The 14769-nt window shown below is 38.5% G+C and overlaps 2 protein-coding genes across 2 annotated transcripts in view; both read right to left on the bottom strand.

Moving 5' to 3' along the window:
* Positions 1-13883, bottom strand: part of LOC106073718 (doublesex- and mab-3-related transcription factor A2-like) — a 28842-nt gene extending 14959 nt beyond the window's left edge. The window contains exon 1 of the mRNA XM_013234350.2: positions 12593-13883. Coding sequence (XP_013089804.2) covers positions 12593-13157 — 565 coding nt within the window. The 5' untranslated portion in view covers positions 13158-13883. The remainder of the gene's footprint in view (positions 1-12592) is intronic.
* LOC106060018 (cytochrome c oxidase subunit 4 isoform 1, mitochondrial-like) lies at positions 11448-12310 on the bottom strand. The gene has a single exon (XM_013217741.2). The coding sequence runs from the start codon at positions 12283-12285 to the stop codon at positions 11713-11715; it is 573 nt and encodes a 190-aa protein (XP_013073195.2). The 5' UTR covers positions 12286-12310; the 3' UTR covers positions 11448-11712.
* Positions 13884-14769: the final 886 nt, after the last annotated feature.

Here is a 14769-nt window from a genome sequence, read left to right as displayed (position 1 = left end):
ACACTATTCTATAAGTGTTTTGTTTCCCCCTCCCCCATCCCCGCCACCATTCCTCCTCACTCTCTCAGAGATACAGTTCAAAGTCAATTAGCCAGGGGAACCTTACCGCCGCGGTTGCCTCATTGTCAACATATTTTCATTTCATTATCCAGTTTCCTTTCGAGTTTTAGAAACGCACCTACAGTGGAAAGATAATTTACACAAAAGGGAGTAAGAAGGCCGTGGTATCAAGAAGCTTGTGACTCAGCGCGGAAGAATACATCTAAAGACTTGCAAATTTCCATCTCACAGGCGGCAGGGGGTGTGCGGGGGAGAGGTCACAGTGCATCCATTCACGGAAGTTTGGTGTTCGGCATATAGTGTGAACTTGGAACCGCCAGAAGGGAAAGAGTTGCTGGGGGGGGGTGGGGTGGATTTATTTGAAGCCCCCTTCATCACCATTCGTAATTTTCTGCGGCTTATCCCCGAGTTTTGGGGGACACCTTCCATCAACGACAAACGAGCCTCGCCAACAGGATGAAGTAACGATAACAACTGAAGCAGTTTTGTTTATCTAATCGGTGTACATACTAAACCAACATAATCCCTGGGCCATTCCCTCTTGGAAATAAGGTTACCTGGGTTTTTCCCAGCATTCGTATTCTGATCAATAAATATACACAGTTTATTTTAATCTTTTTTTTACCAGTGTATTTAATTACATTTTTGAACACTAAAAAGTTATCTTGCCCAACTTTTGCCGCAAAAGGCAGTGTTCAGCTATTTAGATAGATTTCAAACTCAGAACTAACAGATTTGAAGCTTTCAAACTAAGGGCCAACAGATTTGAAGCTTTCAAACTCAGAACTAACAGATTTGAAGCTTTCAAACTAAGGGCCAACAGATTTGAAGCTTTCAAACTCAGAACTAACAGATTTGAAGCTTTCAAACTACAAATCAACAGATATGAAGCTTTTATAATCAGGAGTAACGTGGCGACAGTTCGAAGCGTATAACACATGAACATGCATCAATAATTATCACTGCGATAATTATTAATTTTTAATACCCATAAAATCTTTTTTTTTTCTTTTATCTCTTTTATTTCTGCTCTGAAATTGTATAACTCTCAGACAGACAACATAAACACTGACAAATGTAGGCACTAAGAATCTCGTCTTCCCACGACAATCAATCAGACCGGCAACGCAATTACCGCCCCAAAAGTGTTATTGTTGAATGATCATTTTCAAAGATCGGGTGAAAAAAACAAAAAAAAGTACAACGGACAAAGAAACAATAGTCTCCCTCATCCACAAACCACAGTTCTGAAAGAGGCGATACTACAGACAAAGTGCATCAATACACACACAACCTGCAGAAACATATTATCTGCTTTAGCCAATCACGACTCTTCATCTATATCGCTCCATCTGAACCTTATCAGCCGTCACCAATCGCTACTTGTCTTGCATATCAAGCTCTTGCCTAAAATCCTTTCGGTGTAATAAAATTTTCTACGCGATTTCCGAGTTTCCGAGTGCGTAAGATGTAAAGATACTTTGACCGTGGGCGGAAGAAGAAGTCTCGAATGGATGGATTCTACAACGCAAAATTGTGCTCAAAATTTTTTAAATAATATCTCTTTGTAATCATTTTTTTAAATTATATTTGGAAATGTCACTAGAAACAACAAGAACAAACAAACAAAACAAAACAAACGCGATTTTGGCTTGTTTTTGTTGTTATTGTTTTTCATTGTTGTTTTTTAAAATGTGAAAATTGGTTTCACAATTAGCTTGACACGTGTTTCCGCAACTTGCCGGATGTCCGCGCAAAAGCGTGATTAGGTTTCGCGGTCTTTTGATTGGTTAGATCCCACTTTGATCTCCTGCGGGGAGTTTGTTTTTCTCACCCGCAGGCAGGTCTTTTTGCATAGTATCATAGGTGGATCTAGGGGAAGAGGGGGGGGGGCGGCCTTAGGCATGGGCAAACTAGCAGCCGCCTTGGGCCTCCGATCAGTGGCGGTCTCACACAGGACTCTTTAGAGAAGAACTAACCAAACTTGTCCTCAATGCTACTGTTGGAGAACTCTAGGCTTAAATAAATTGCGTTATTTTGTATATTAGTCTATCTAACTAGGGGCAACCAAATTCATTTCGTTTAGGGCTTCCAATTATCTAAGGCCGGCTCTGGGGTGAGATACACATTTAGTATCCCCAATTCCCCATCGAATTTTAACCATTGCCACTTTTTTTTCTGAATAAAACTTTTTTTTTAAATTTATGCAAATATTTGAACTTAGGCATATGGATGCTGCAGGTTGTAGACACAAATCAACATGTACAGCAGGCTGAGACACAGGTGTCTCTGTCTCTTTGTACTTGGTGTCTCAAAACAAAACATTTTAGCCCCCTCCCCTTCGTATCTTCGTCACTTTTTTTTTCTTTCTTTTTTATATTTATTTTTAATTTTTTTTTAGCTTTGTTTCCCCTTTATCATATACTAGCCGGATATGACCCGCGGGCCTTAGTTTGTGTATTACTGATCATGCGCATCGAATGTAGATCTATGTCAAGCATGGAGAGATGTGCTATTAACAATTTTCCAGTTTCACACGAAAATGAAAGTTGACTATAAAAATGGGATTTACCCGTTTAGCCGACATAATTCAAAGGTAATATAAAATACTGTGAAACTTGGTTTACCCGATTCATCAAAAGGTTTCTTTCTTCAATAGAATTTAGTTTTTTTCAAATTATTATTATACGGGTCTTCAGCTTCTGGTACGGCTACTCTTAACATGTCATAGATTCACCGCTAGTTTCTAAGGAACATTTATGCCAAGTTTTATCAGGATTTGTCAAATGGTTTTGATTTCTATTCAGAACATACATATATAAATACATAAATACATATATACATACACACGTGAGACTTACAGTTTGCTTTATATATTAGATACAGTAAAAAGGTCATCTTCCAATGAAAATATGTCGAGCGAGATTTAGACATTTAATTCTTATTTTACACTTGGAGTTCAGTTTTTTTTTGCTTTGTTTTGTTTCTTAACTCATCCTGCACACTACAAGTTATTGTATTTAATTTCTTTTTCTTCCTTTTTTTTTTTTTAAATCCTAAGCATGTCACTTTTACGATCATACTCCCATTTGTACACACATGGGCGCACATATACGCCTTTCCACACTCACACACACACACATAAAGTACAGTTTAGTACAGTAGGCTTAAAGTATAAATAGTCTAGTATAATGATCATTATTTATAAACCCTGTAGCTTTTACAAAGTTTATATCAACTTACTTTGTCTGTCTGTCTGTCTGGTAAAACAAAGTTTGAACACGGTTATTTTTCCAATCCCATTCTCAGATCAAGTTGAAACTCTAAACAATTATTGGTTGCGCCTAAAAAAACATGAAGCAACTAAAAAAATTAACCAGTTATTCATTTAATTATTGGCGATTATTTATTTTGTTTGATATCGAAAAGGGAAATATTTTCTACATTATTAAGATACAAAGTTGTAAATGTGGAGCTCTTCCTCTTATATAAGTTTTGTTTGTTGATTTTTCTTTTTAGTATTTTAATATTTTGCTTTTTTTTTTTTTTTTTTTTTTTTTTTTTTTGCTGAGGTAAAGTACAATTTTGTATAACTGTAGTAGATATTAAGTGATGGTTATTCCGATGAGATCAATGATGTATGAATTAGTTAATTTTAGACTGCTACTATTAATATTTGATCGTTGATTCCGTATGACTACACAATCTCATGGTAGGGTTTGGTTTTGAAGTCGATATAAATCTATTAGTACATTTTTGTGTGTGTGCATTGTGTAATGCAACATCTTTTTTGTTTTGTCATAGAGAGTGAGAGAGAGAGAGAGAGAAAAGACTTTCAGCTACATAACGTATCAACAGTTTGGTGCTACATTACGTATTAACAGTTTGGTGCAACATAACGTATTAACAGTTTGGTGCTACATTACGTATCAACAGTTTGGTGCAACATAACGTATCAACAGTTTGGTGCTACATTACGTATTAACAGTTTGGTGCAACATAACGTATTAACAGTTTGGTGCTACATTACGTATTAACAGTTTGGTGCAACATAACGTATTAACAGTTTGGTGCAACATAACGTATTAACAGTTTGGTGCAACATAACGTATCAACAGTTTGGTGCAACATTACGTATCAACAGTTTGGTGCTACATTACGTATCAACAGTTTGGTGCTACATTACGTATCAACAGTTCGATGCTACATTACGTATCAACAGTTCGGTGCTACATTACGTATCAACAGTTTGGTGCTACATTACGTATCAACAGTTTGATGCTACATTACGTATCAACAGTTTGGTGCAACATAACGCATCAACAGTTTGATGCTACATTACGTATCAACAGTTTGATGCTACATTACGTATCAACAGTTTGATGCTACATTACGTATCAACAGTTCGGTGCTACATTACGTATCAACAGTTCGATGCTTCATTACGTATCAACAGTTTGATGCTACATTACGTATCAACAGTTTGATGCTACATTACGTATCAACAGTTTGATGCTACATTACGTATCAACAGTTTGATGCTACATTACGTATCAACAGTTCGATGCTACATTACGTATCAACAGTTTGGTGCAACATAACGCATCAACAGTTTGATGCTACATTACGTATCAACAGTTTGATGCTACATTATGTATCAACAGTTTGATGCTACATTACGTATCAACAGTTTGATGCTACATTACGTATCAACAGTTTGGTGCAACATTACGTATCAACAGTTTGGTGCTACATTACGTATTAACAGTTCGATGCTACATCACGTATCAACAGTTTGGTGCTACATTACGTATCAACAGTTCGGTGCTACATTATGTATCAACAGTTTGGTGCTACATTACGTATCAACAGTTTCGTGCAACATAACGTATTAACAGTTCGATGCTACATCACGTATCAACAGTTTGGTGCTACATTACGTATCAACAGTTCGATGCTACATTACGTATCAACAGTTCGGTGCTACATTATGTATCAACAGTTTGGTGCTACATTACGTATCAACAGTTCGATGCTACATTACGTATCAACAGTTCGATGCTACATTACGTATCAACAGTTCGGTGCTACATTATGTATCAACAGTTTGGTGCTACATTACGTATCAACAGTTCGATGCTACATTACGTATCAACAGTTTGGTGCAACATAACGCATCAACAGTTTGATGCTACATTACGTATCAACAGTTTGATGCTACATTACGTATCAACAGTTCGATGCTACATTACGTATCAACAGTTCGGTGCTACATTACGTATCAACAGTTTGGTGCTACATTACGTATCAACAGTTTGATGCTACATTACGTATCAACAGTTTGGTGCAACATAACGCATCAACAGTTTGATGCTACATTACGTATCAACAGTTTGATGCTACATTACGTATCAACAGTTTGATGCTACATTACGTATCAACAATTCGGTGCTACATTACGTATCAACAGTTCTATGCTACATTACGTATCAACAGTTTGATGCTACATTACGTATCAACAGTTTGATGCTACATTACGTATCAACAGTTTGATGCTACATTACGTATCAACAGTTTGATGCTACATTACGTATCAACAGTTCGATGCTACATTACGTATCAACAGTTTGGTGCAACATAACGCATCAACAGTTTGATGCTACATTACGTATCAACAGTTTGATGCTACATTACGTATCAACAGTTTGATGCTACATTACGTATCAACAGTTTGATGCTACATTACGTATCAACAGTTTGGTGCTACATTACGTATCAACAGTTTGATGCTACATTACGTATCAACAGTTTGATGCTACATTACGTATCAACAGTTTGATGCTACATTACGTATCAACAGTTTGATGCTACATTACGTATCAACAGTTTGATGCTATATTACGTATCAACAGTTTGGTGCTACATTACGTATCAACAGTTTGATGCTACATTACGTATCAACAGTTTGATGCTACATTACGTATCAACAGTTCGATGCTACATTAAGTATCAACAGTTTGGTGCTACATTACGTATCAACAGTTTGATGCTACATTACGTATCAACAGTTTGATGCTACATTACGTATCAACAGTTTGATGCTACATTACGTATCAACAGTTCGATGCTACATTAAGTATCAACAGTTCGGTGCTACATTACGTATCAACAGTTTGGTGCTACATTACGCATCAACAGTTTGGTGCTACATTACGCATCAACAGTTTGGTGCTACATTACGTATCAACAGTTTGGTGCTACATTACGTATCAACAGTTTGATGCTACATTACGTATCAACAGTTTGGTGCTACATTACGCATCAACAGTTTGGTGCTACATTACGTATCAACAGTTTGGTGCTACATTACGTATCAACAGTTTGGTGCTACATTACGTATCAACAGTTCGATGCTACATTAAGTATCAACAGTTTGGTGCTACATTACGTATCAACAGTTCGGTGCTACATTACGTATCAACAGTTCGATGCTACATTACGCAGGTCTATCAAAACTGTAATACTCTCTTATGTACCTACATTATTTTCTACCCTGCATATTAACCATCTAGGTCTGCGTTACCTCCTAATTGAACGGGATACAATTAACAAGTCTGCCAAGCTACTTATTAAGTTTGTTTTTTTAAATCCCCCGTTAGTCTCCTAACGTACACAGCAAGATTAAACAACTCAATTCATTGTTTTCTTGTTATATTTTCATTTATCTATCTTTTGTTGTTGCTGCGTTGTAGCTAATTGAAGCTCGGCTTGCGGAGACATACAGGCCGAATTCGATTAGTGTTAATTTAATTTCAAGCGTAAAGCTGTTGTATCGTGAGAAACAAAAAAAAAATAAAGAAATACGAAATGTGGAAAAAAAAAAAGGTGCTAATTTGTAATTTAGTTCTTCGGGTGTGTGTTAAAATCGCAGCGTTCGAACAAGCGTTAATGACGCGTAATGTAGCCTCAAACTGTTGATGTTTATTGTTTGGGGGGCTTCACATAGACTAAAAAAGAAAAAAATAAATAAAGGTGCCCCATTTAGACCTTACGATTTATAGAGCAGATGATATAGAGCTCATCTTTTTTTCTATGGCCGACGGCTTAATGACGGTGTCAAGTGACCAGCACAATGTTTTAGTATTAGGTGGGACTCAGGCGCTCACAAAATGTTCAAGAATTCCCAGTCTACACCGAGATTCGAACCCGAGACATCTCAGCCATCAAAGAAATAATGATTTTTTTAAAATAATATTGAATTCCCACTTTATGATCCTGGTGACCTATTTAACATAAAACAAAATTTCGTCACGCATTTTCAATTTCCCATTTCATTTGATTGAACAAATGGTTGTACGGGGATAGAACCCACGACATTCGCGTTAATAACGCAACGCCGTTACAGCTTAGCTCACCAGACATACTGCATTGTGCTTAAATTTCAGCTTTCAACATTTGTGTTTTTTTTTTGATGCTACATTACGTATCAACAGTTTGGTGCTACATTACGTATCAACAGTTCGGTGCTACATTACGTATCAACAGTTCGGTGCTACATTACGTATCAACAGTTCGGTGCTACATTACATATCAACAGTTCGGTGCTACATTACGTATCAACAGTTCGGTGCTACATTAAGTATCAACAGGTAGGTGCTACTTTTCATCCATCCCAGTGGCACTACAATCCATGGAGGTCCCTGGCTCTAGAACATCTCTCCATTCTGATCCACCCTGAGCTCCATGTCCTCCCCCCGGATTCTTAGCTGTTGTAGATCTGCCCGCACGTCGTCAAGCCACCGAAGTCCTGGTCTGCCTTTTGGGTCGCCTGCCTTTTGGTTTTTGCCAGTGAACAATCTTTGCTCCTCTGTTCTCTGATATTCTTTCGAGGTGACCTGCCCAACGAAATGTGTTCCTTTGTATTTCCGATACTATGGATGGTCTTCATAAAGTTGGTATAGTTCTTGGTTGGTTCGAATCCTCCATTCCGTTTCCTCATGTATGGCACCGAAAACATTTTTTTGAGGATTTTCCTTTGCCTTGTGTTTAGCAGATTTTCTGTTATTTTGTCGGTACTGCATTACTTGTTTCAAAACTCAAGAGTTACCTCAAAACCAATTCTTTTAAAATTCAAACAGGGGTCTTTCTCCTTCTCTCGTGCTCTGCTCTCTCTCTCTCTCTCTCTCTCTCTCTCTCTCTCAAGTCGTGCCAAAAAATGCATCCAAGAAAAAGGGTTATCATGTTGTAAGCCAAATATTTCGCTTATGGAAGCGATTAGGCTAAATTGGTAGCAACTGAAGACTCCCGCGTGAGTGTCTACGGAAGTGCAAGAGCTTTCCCATTGCACAGTACAGAGTTGTAAGAAAGCTTCCACGACCTTGTCGATAATCCAGGCGCGTTCCTTAAGGGACCGTGTCATCAATGGCGAGTCCTCCACGGTTAGCTTGGTTAACTATATGAAAATAGAGGGGGTTCCCGGTGTGTTCGGCATTCGGCCACGTGCGCCCGGAGTGTCCGACACATGGGAAATGGCAGTGTTTAGTATGGGCATTGGCTTGGACCTCTTCCAGACAGAACGGTTTGTTCAATCGGTGTTTAATATTGACATTGACTTGGACCTCATCCAGACAGCGTTTTTTTTCAGTCAGGCTTACAAGCCTTGAGTTTGAAGAACATACAACAAAACTCTTACGACAGCAAAACAGTTCGACGCATTCAGGCCATAGAAATAGTTCTAACAAGTAAGCTAAGTCGTTTAATTGTCTTCTCATTATGTAAATTGGGGGGGGGGGGAGAATGAACATCTTTCTCGGAAACTGTTGCAGATAATATTTATATATATTTATATAGTCAAGTACGTTTTATAGGACTACGTATTATCGTAGTGGTACTTTATTCTTAAGTATGGTGACCTGTTTTGGATCATGCTCTTTTTATATTTCTCAACTTACAATTAAATTTTTTTATGATTAAGTATGAAAAATACTTTAAAAAAAATATATTTATAAAATGTAATTTCAATATGTCGTTCACCTGACCATCAGAAACAGGAGATAAATTACATCGACCAAACGCTCTTGGGTACCTAACATTAGTTGGGAAAAGCAAAGTGTGGTCATTGTGCTGGCTACATGACATCCTCGTTAACCATCAGAAACAGGGAATCATGCCAGATAAACTGTAAGATTTCGAAGGCAAACTTAGATTATTTAGCGACCAAGCATGGCTCTTAAAGATCTACAAAAACCCATTAACAGAGCAGATTGTTAATTGTGAGTGTCTCGAGTTTGATTCTCTGTGGACTAGTGAAGGACTCTATGAATCCACGGAAAGATAACTCTTTAGTAAGTAGTAGTACCCCTTTCAGACCTTGCGGTCTATAGGACAGATGATGTAAAGTTCATAGGATTCTGTGGCCAACGGTTAACGAGGGTGTCAAGTGGCCCACACAAAGACCAACCGCCTTTACTTTTCCCCAACCCATTAGAGCTGGGTGGACTCAGCGCCGCCCGAGATCCCAGAATTTAAGATCCCTGGATTCGAACCCCGGAAGTCAAGCGCCTTACCACTCAGCCACCGCGCCTCCTCAACTCTATAGGATACGTAACATTAGTTGGGAAAAGTAATGTTTTGGTCATTGTGATGGCCTCGTTGACCTTCGGCCAACGATTACAAGTTCCGAAGTAATAAAGCTAAAAGTCAGCACTGCAAACATGGCTGCTGCATAGATCTATACATCTCCACGAATTATGTGTCGCAATTAACCCATTGCCGATTGTTGCAGTAACTTTTTTTTTAAATTGTTTCTACTCGAAAATTTACAAAAACTAAACAATGTGCTTAAAAGAAGCTTAGAGGCATAGTAATCGAGTGGTAAAGCGCCTGGCATCCGAACTGGGGAGGCAAGGGGGGGGGGGGGGTTAAGTCTTGGTGTTATGGTGTGTGTGAGTATCTATGGTGATGATGAGAAGAAGTAAGCGATTGGTTGGTAGCTATGCAGTGTGAATGATGCAAGGTAAATGGCATTGTCATCGGCGGTCTTAGGTACAACAGACGACTCCAGAATGCCAGAGTGAAAAGACGTTTTTTTTTGTTTTTTTTTTTGGGGGGGGGGGGATTTTGTTTAAAATACAATTTAATATTATGACAAAAGTCTATTACAGTTATTTCATCTCAAATTAAATTTTTTTTTTTTTTTTTTTTTTTTTTTTGTAATAAAATAATAGATGCAAAAATGCTGTTTAAAAAACGTTTTTCAGGTTATTTCAAGTTTTATTAAGTTAAGATATAATACGTCTACAGTGGTTTAGTTGTTTACCAGCAGTTTGGTGCTACAGGTCAACGACCGTCAACAGCGCCTGGAGAAGGTTGAGGTTTTAAGTTTCGGGATTTCGAGAACGCCACTGCGTTCACCCAATTCTAATGGGTTCCTGGCATTAGCTAATGAAAAGTAAAGGCGGTTGGTCGTTGTGCTGGCCACATGACACCCTCGTTAACTTTCGACAATAGAAATAAATGACCTTTACATAGATCGCAAGCTGTTAAAGGAATATTTTTGTTACTTTTATTAAGAAACTAATCTAGAACTAGTGTGGCCTAAATAGTGCTTTAATCCATTCTGGGTTGGTCTTAAAATGCGTAAAGATTGTAGGGAGGTATTTGATACTTTTCTATGTCTACCTAAAATTGTTAGAATGTGTTAACAATATGTATATAGTGTGTTGTAACATGGATATAGTGTGTCGTTACATGGATATAGTGTGTCGTTACATGGATAGAGTGTGTTGTTACATTGAAATGGTGTGTTTTTACATGAATATAGTATGTTGTTACTTGGATATAGTGTGTTGTTACTTGGATATAGTGTGTTGTTACATGGATATAGTGTGTTGTTACATGGATATAGTGTGTTGTTACATGGATATAATTGTCACTTTTTCGTTTTAAGCACTACTGGAGATTTTGACAATCAGCTACTGAATGTCAAGGACGCCTAATTGAAATCCCAGCAATGTGAATTCTAACAACGAAAGAGTATAGAAAGTTTGAATCTGCAGTACTAAGAAGTGCTAAATAATAATAATATATGACATTTATAAAACATAGTTCATCAGCTATTCCATTATTCGGTTGCACCAAAATTTATGAATTTGCATCTTTTTCTTTGAACATCTTCAATCGCGTCGAATTTTAGGTGCTTCATGAGCAACGAAGCGTAAATTTTAGTAGCATAGCGGGCTCATGAAGTCTTCTGTCGGGAGTATATAATCCAGCAATGCATAGCGTCTCTCGCTTATAACATGCGGCTAGCAAAATGAAGTAAATAGAATTAGATCAAATAAATATTAATATAAATATTAACACCTTGGGTATCTAAAGCTGCTTGCTTTTTTTTTTTTTTTTTTTTTTTTTTTTTTTTTAATAATTCAATACAAATTTATTTCAATTGTGAGACATAACCATCAGCAAGATAAGCATAAAAAAAAAGTGTACTGTCTATAGAAAATTAACACCCAATTACCGTACTTCTTTGTCAATGCATAAACCACAGTTGAAGACCATACATAAATTTTTTTTATGCCCATCCGGAAAAATGAAACAAAATGGCTTTTGTCTAAATTATTGTCTAATTATACCGTCATAGGTAATAATTTATTTTTTCCATTCCAACTTTTCATAATCCCATTTGGATGAGATGCCCATGATGCGGCCTTGTTCTTCATCTAACATTTTCTGTAACATTTTTTCTTGCCACTCTCTTGTTAAGTTTTTGGGTGGTGGTGGGTATACAAATTTTTTAACAAACAACATAATCCATCCAGTTGCTGCAAGACTTAGTAGAATAACAGAAAGAAACATCTTCCATTCTCCTGTAGGGGCATTAATTTCACTGAATGTTTGACAGAAGCTGGCTCTGTATAAAGCTTTCTTTTCTTCCAGTGTCAGGTTCTTCCAATCACCCTTTTCTTTTTCCCTGAGTTTAAGAACTTCTGGTGTATCCTCCTTGAATCTAATGGCTGGACAGGGAAATTCACACCTGTCAACATATGTGGCTAACCCATTGAGACCAAATCCAACAATTTCACGGTTTCCTATCTTGGGATGAATTTCATCCTTCAGTTTCTGTTCCAAAACAACATTTTTGGTACATACTGCAGATAAACTAATGGAACGGTGAGGTAAAATAGTGGCACGAAGGCCTGCTCGAAGTAAATGATTACTCATCCCTTTTTATTTATTTTATTATGTAATCCTACCAACGAAGGCAACAAATGCTGTTCACTACGCGTTTCTTTTTATATTCAGATTAAGATATAAATATGGTTTATGGACATGCGAATAAAAAAATTATTGATATCAAAGAATGAAATGAGCTAAGAGTGTCGTTAAACAAAACGAATAATTTGGCAATTAACGTTACGTCTGAGACTTGAGATATATATACTTTAAAGACTACAGAAAGATACGATTCATACACAGTCACTGATATTGTTTCATTACTAAATGTGTCTAGAAACATCCAAAGGCTTACCATGGTTATGAGATGCATCACTGGAGAGTGGTCGGCTAGGTGGAGATCGGGAAGCTTCTCTTAGTCTGCCCATCGAGCCGCTGTTTGCTAGCTGTGGGTTTTGTATGTGTCCAGCCGCAGCCGTGTCCCCCTTGCTTTCTCCAGCGTTACCGCCGAGTCCCGAGCTTTGCTGTTGTTGTTGAAGAAAGCTCTTGGCTTCGGGAAAGAAGTCCACGGTTTCGGGGTTCATCTGGAGGAGGCCGTTGGGCCCGTAAAGCAGCCCCAGCTCCCTGGCCTCGTTCTCCTCCTGCGCCTGCTGCCTCCTCAGCGCCACCTGGGCCGCCATCACCCTCTGTCTCTCCGCGATCAGCGTGCACTTGGCGCAGACGCAGTCCCTCCACCTGCAGTAGCGCTTGTGCCCTTTCAGCGCAGAGACGACCCCGTGATTTCGGCACCGGGCACATTTTGGGGTTCTAGGGTACCTATCGGACGCCCTCAGGAATAAAGCACCGGAACTGTCCAGACCACCTTGTTGCACGTTCAACTGTCCGTCATTGCGACATTTCTCCTCATCAGACGACGACATGGTTAGACCTGACCTTCTGCTGTCTAGCTTGGTAATGTCAGCAAGGAAATGTCAAGTAAATCTAGCACTCAAGGAGACCCGTTCAGCTTCTATCCAAACACATCGCCTAATTCTAAAATAATCACACTAGAACATAATATCTGTAGTCACTGTTATATCTAGTTAATTTTCTAGTTATATGTAATAATCATAGAAAAGCACGACTAAGAATAAAAAAATCCGTATTCCAGTCCTAAGGAGACTGTCTTTAACTCCTCTAAAGACTTCTCAATATGATTATGCCGATTTCCAAGAAGTTTTCTCTAATCCTCGACAGGCTATCTTCACTCATCAGATTCTGTCAGAATTCCTCTAAAGCGTTTTTCTTAAACGTCTTTTATAACTTTTTAAAAGGACCAAATGGACTTAAAAACGATGCTATTATCGACTTCTTAATTTTTTTTTTATCATTTAAGTTGTGGTGTTAAATACTTTGAATTTAAATAGTATATCCCCAAAACAAAAACTATTCTTTCGTTTCCAAAAGATGTACTCTCCCTCGAATGAGTCACTTCATATTGATAAACGTAATCATTTCTAACTATAAACCTAGACACCAGTTATAAAACGCTTTAAAGAAACAGGTCAGCGCTATTTCCTTTAATATTAATTCTCAAATACAGGAGTCAGAACCGGTCGCCAAATGAAAACATCTGACAACCTGGCAACACAGATGAAAATGTTAAAAGTTGGAGTTGAAATAAATTCATTGAACAACAAAACAAAACAAAAAAAAAGTCAATTCAATTGAAGAGACAAATCTGGACACCTCCTAGTGTCACATATTCTCAGGGCCCCGCCTACATGTCGTGAATCTCCAGCTCCGCGTCTTTTGGCCCATTATGTCTGTCCCTCTTCCTCAACCCCCCCCCCCTCGTCGCGCGCTCGTTTTGTTTGCAGATCTGTCCAACCATTGGCCGCCGTCTGCTTCACGACTCCCGTGTATCTGGCCATCTCTGTGACAGTCGCCCGCCTCTTCACACGGTGCCCACGAAGGAGCGCAAAGAAGGATTTCTTTCGGTGTTTAAATAAAAAAAAAAAAAAATCATAGATAGAGACGGGTAGAGGGAGGTGGTGAACTGGGGAGGGTAAGAGGAAAAGGGGGGGGGGGGTGATAATAAAGAAACTCCAACCAGAGGGCGGGTCTAGTGGCTATTGACACTGGTATCTAATGGGGCTCAATATTGGCTGAACAATTACAACCAGACGAGGTTGACAAGTCACGGAAGCCGAAGAGGCTCGGTCGTTGGTAAAGGAGGAGGGGAGGGAGGGTGGGGGAGGAGGGAATAAGGTTTCAGTTTTTGGTGTTACATGTTGTGTAAGTACAAAGTACAACTGGTACATGGACTCGTCTGAGTACACACTAACACCAGTACCTGCTGCAGGCACACGCTATCCTTGCTCTGGTACTCGCACCAGTGGGCCACAGCAGTATTTCCAGATACCCAAGTATTTCTACGCACTTAAGTACTCAAATTGATACTCACACTGGTACTTCGGTACTTTATATTTCTACGCACACAAGTAGCCTACCTGTATTTGTATTTACAGTGGTACTCGTATATTGACTCTC

This window comes from Biomphalaria glabrata, chromosome 5 (genome assembly GCF_947242115.1).
Source record: "Biomphalaria glabrata chromosome 5, xgBioGlab47.1, whole genome shotgun sequence".
Taxonomy (NCBI): Eukaryota; Metazoa; Mollusca; class Gastropoda; family Planorbidae; genus Biomphalaria; species Biomphalaria glabrata.
The sequence above is the reverse complement of the archived record's forward strand: the minus strand, read 5'-3'. Positions and strand labels throughout refer to the sequence as shown.

Coding starts and splice junctions, on each gene's coding strand:
- LOC106060018 (XM_013217741.2), bottom strand. CDS start 12,285: ATGAGTAATCATTTACTTCGAGCAGGCCTTCGTGCCACTATTTTACCT.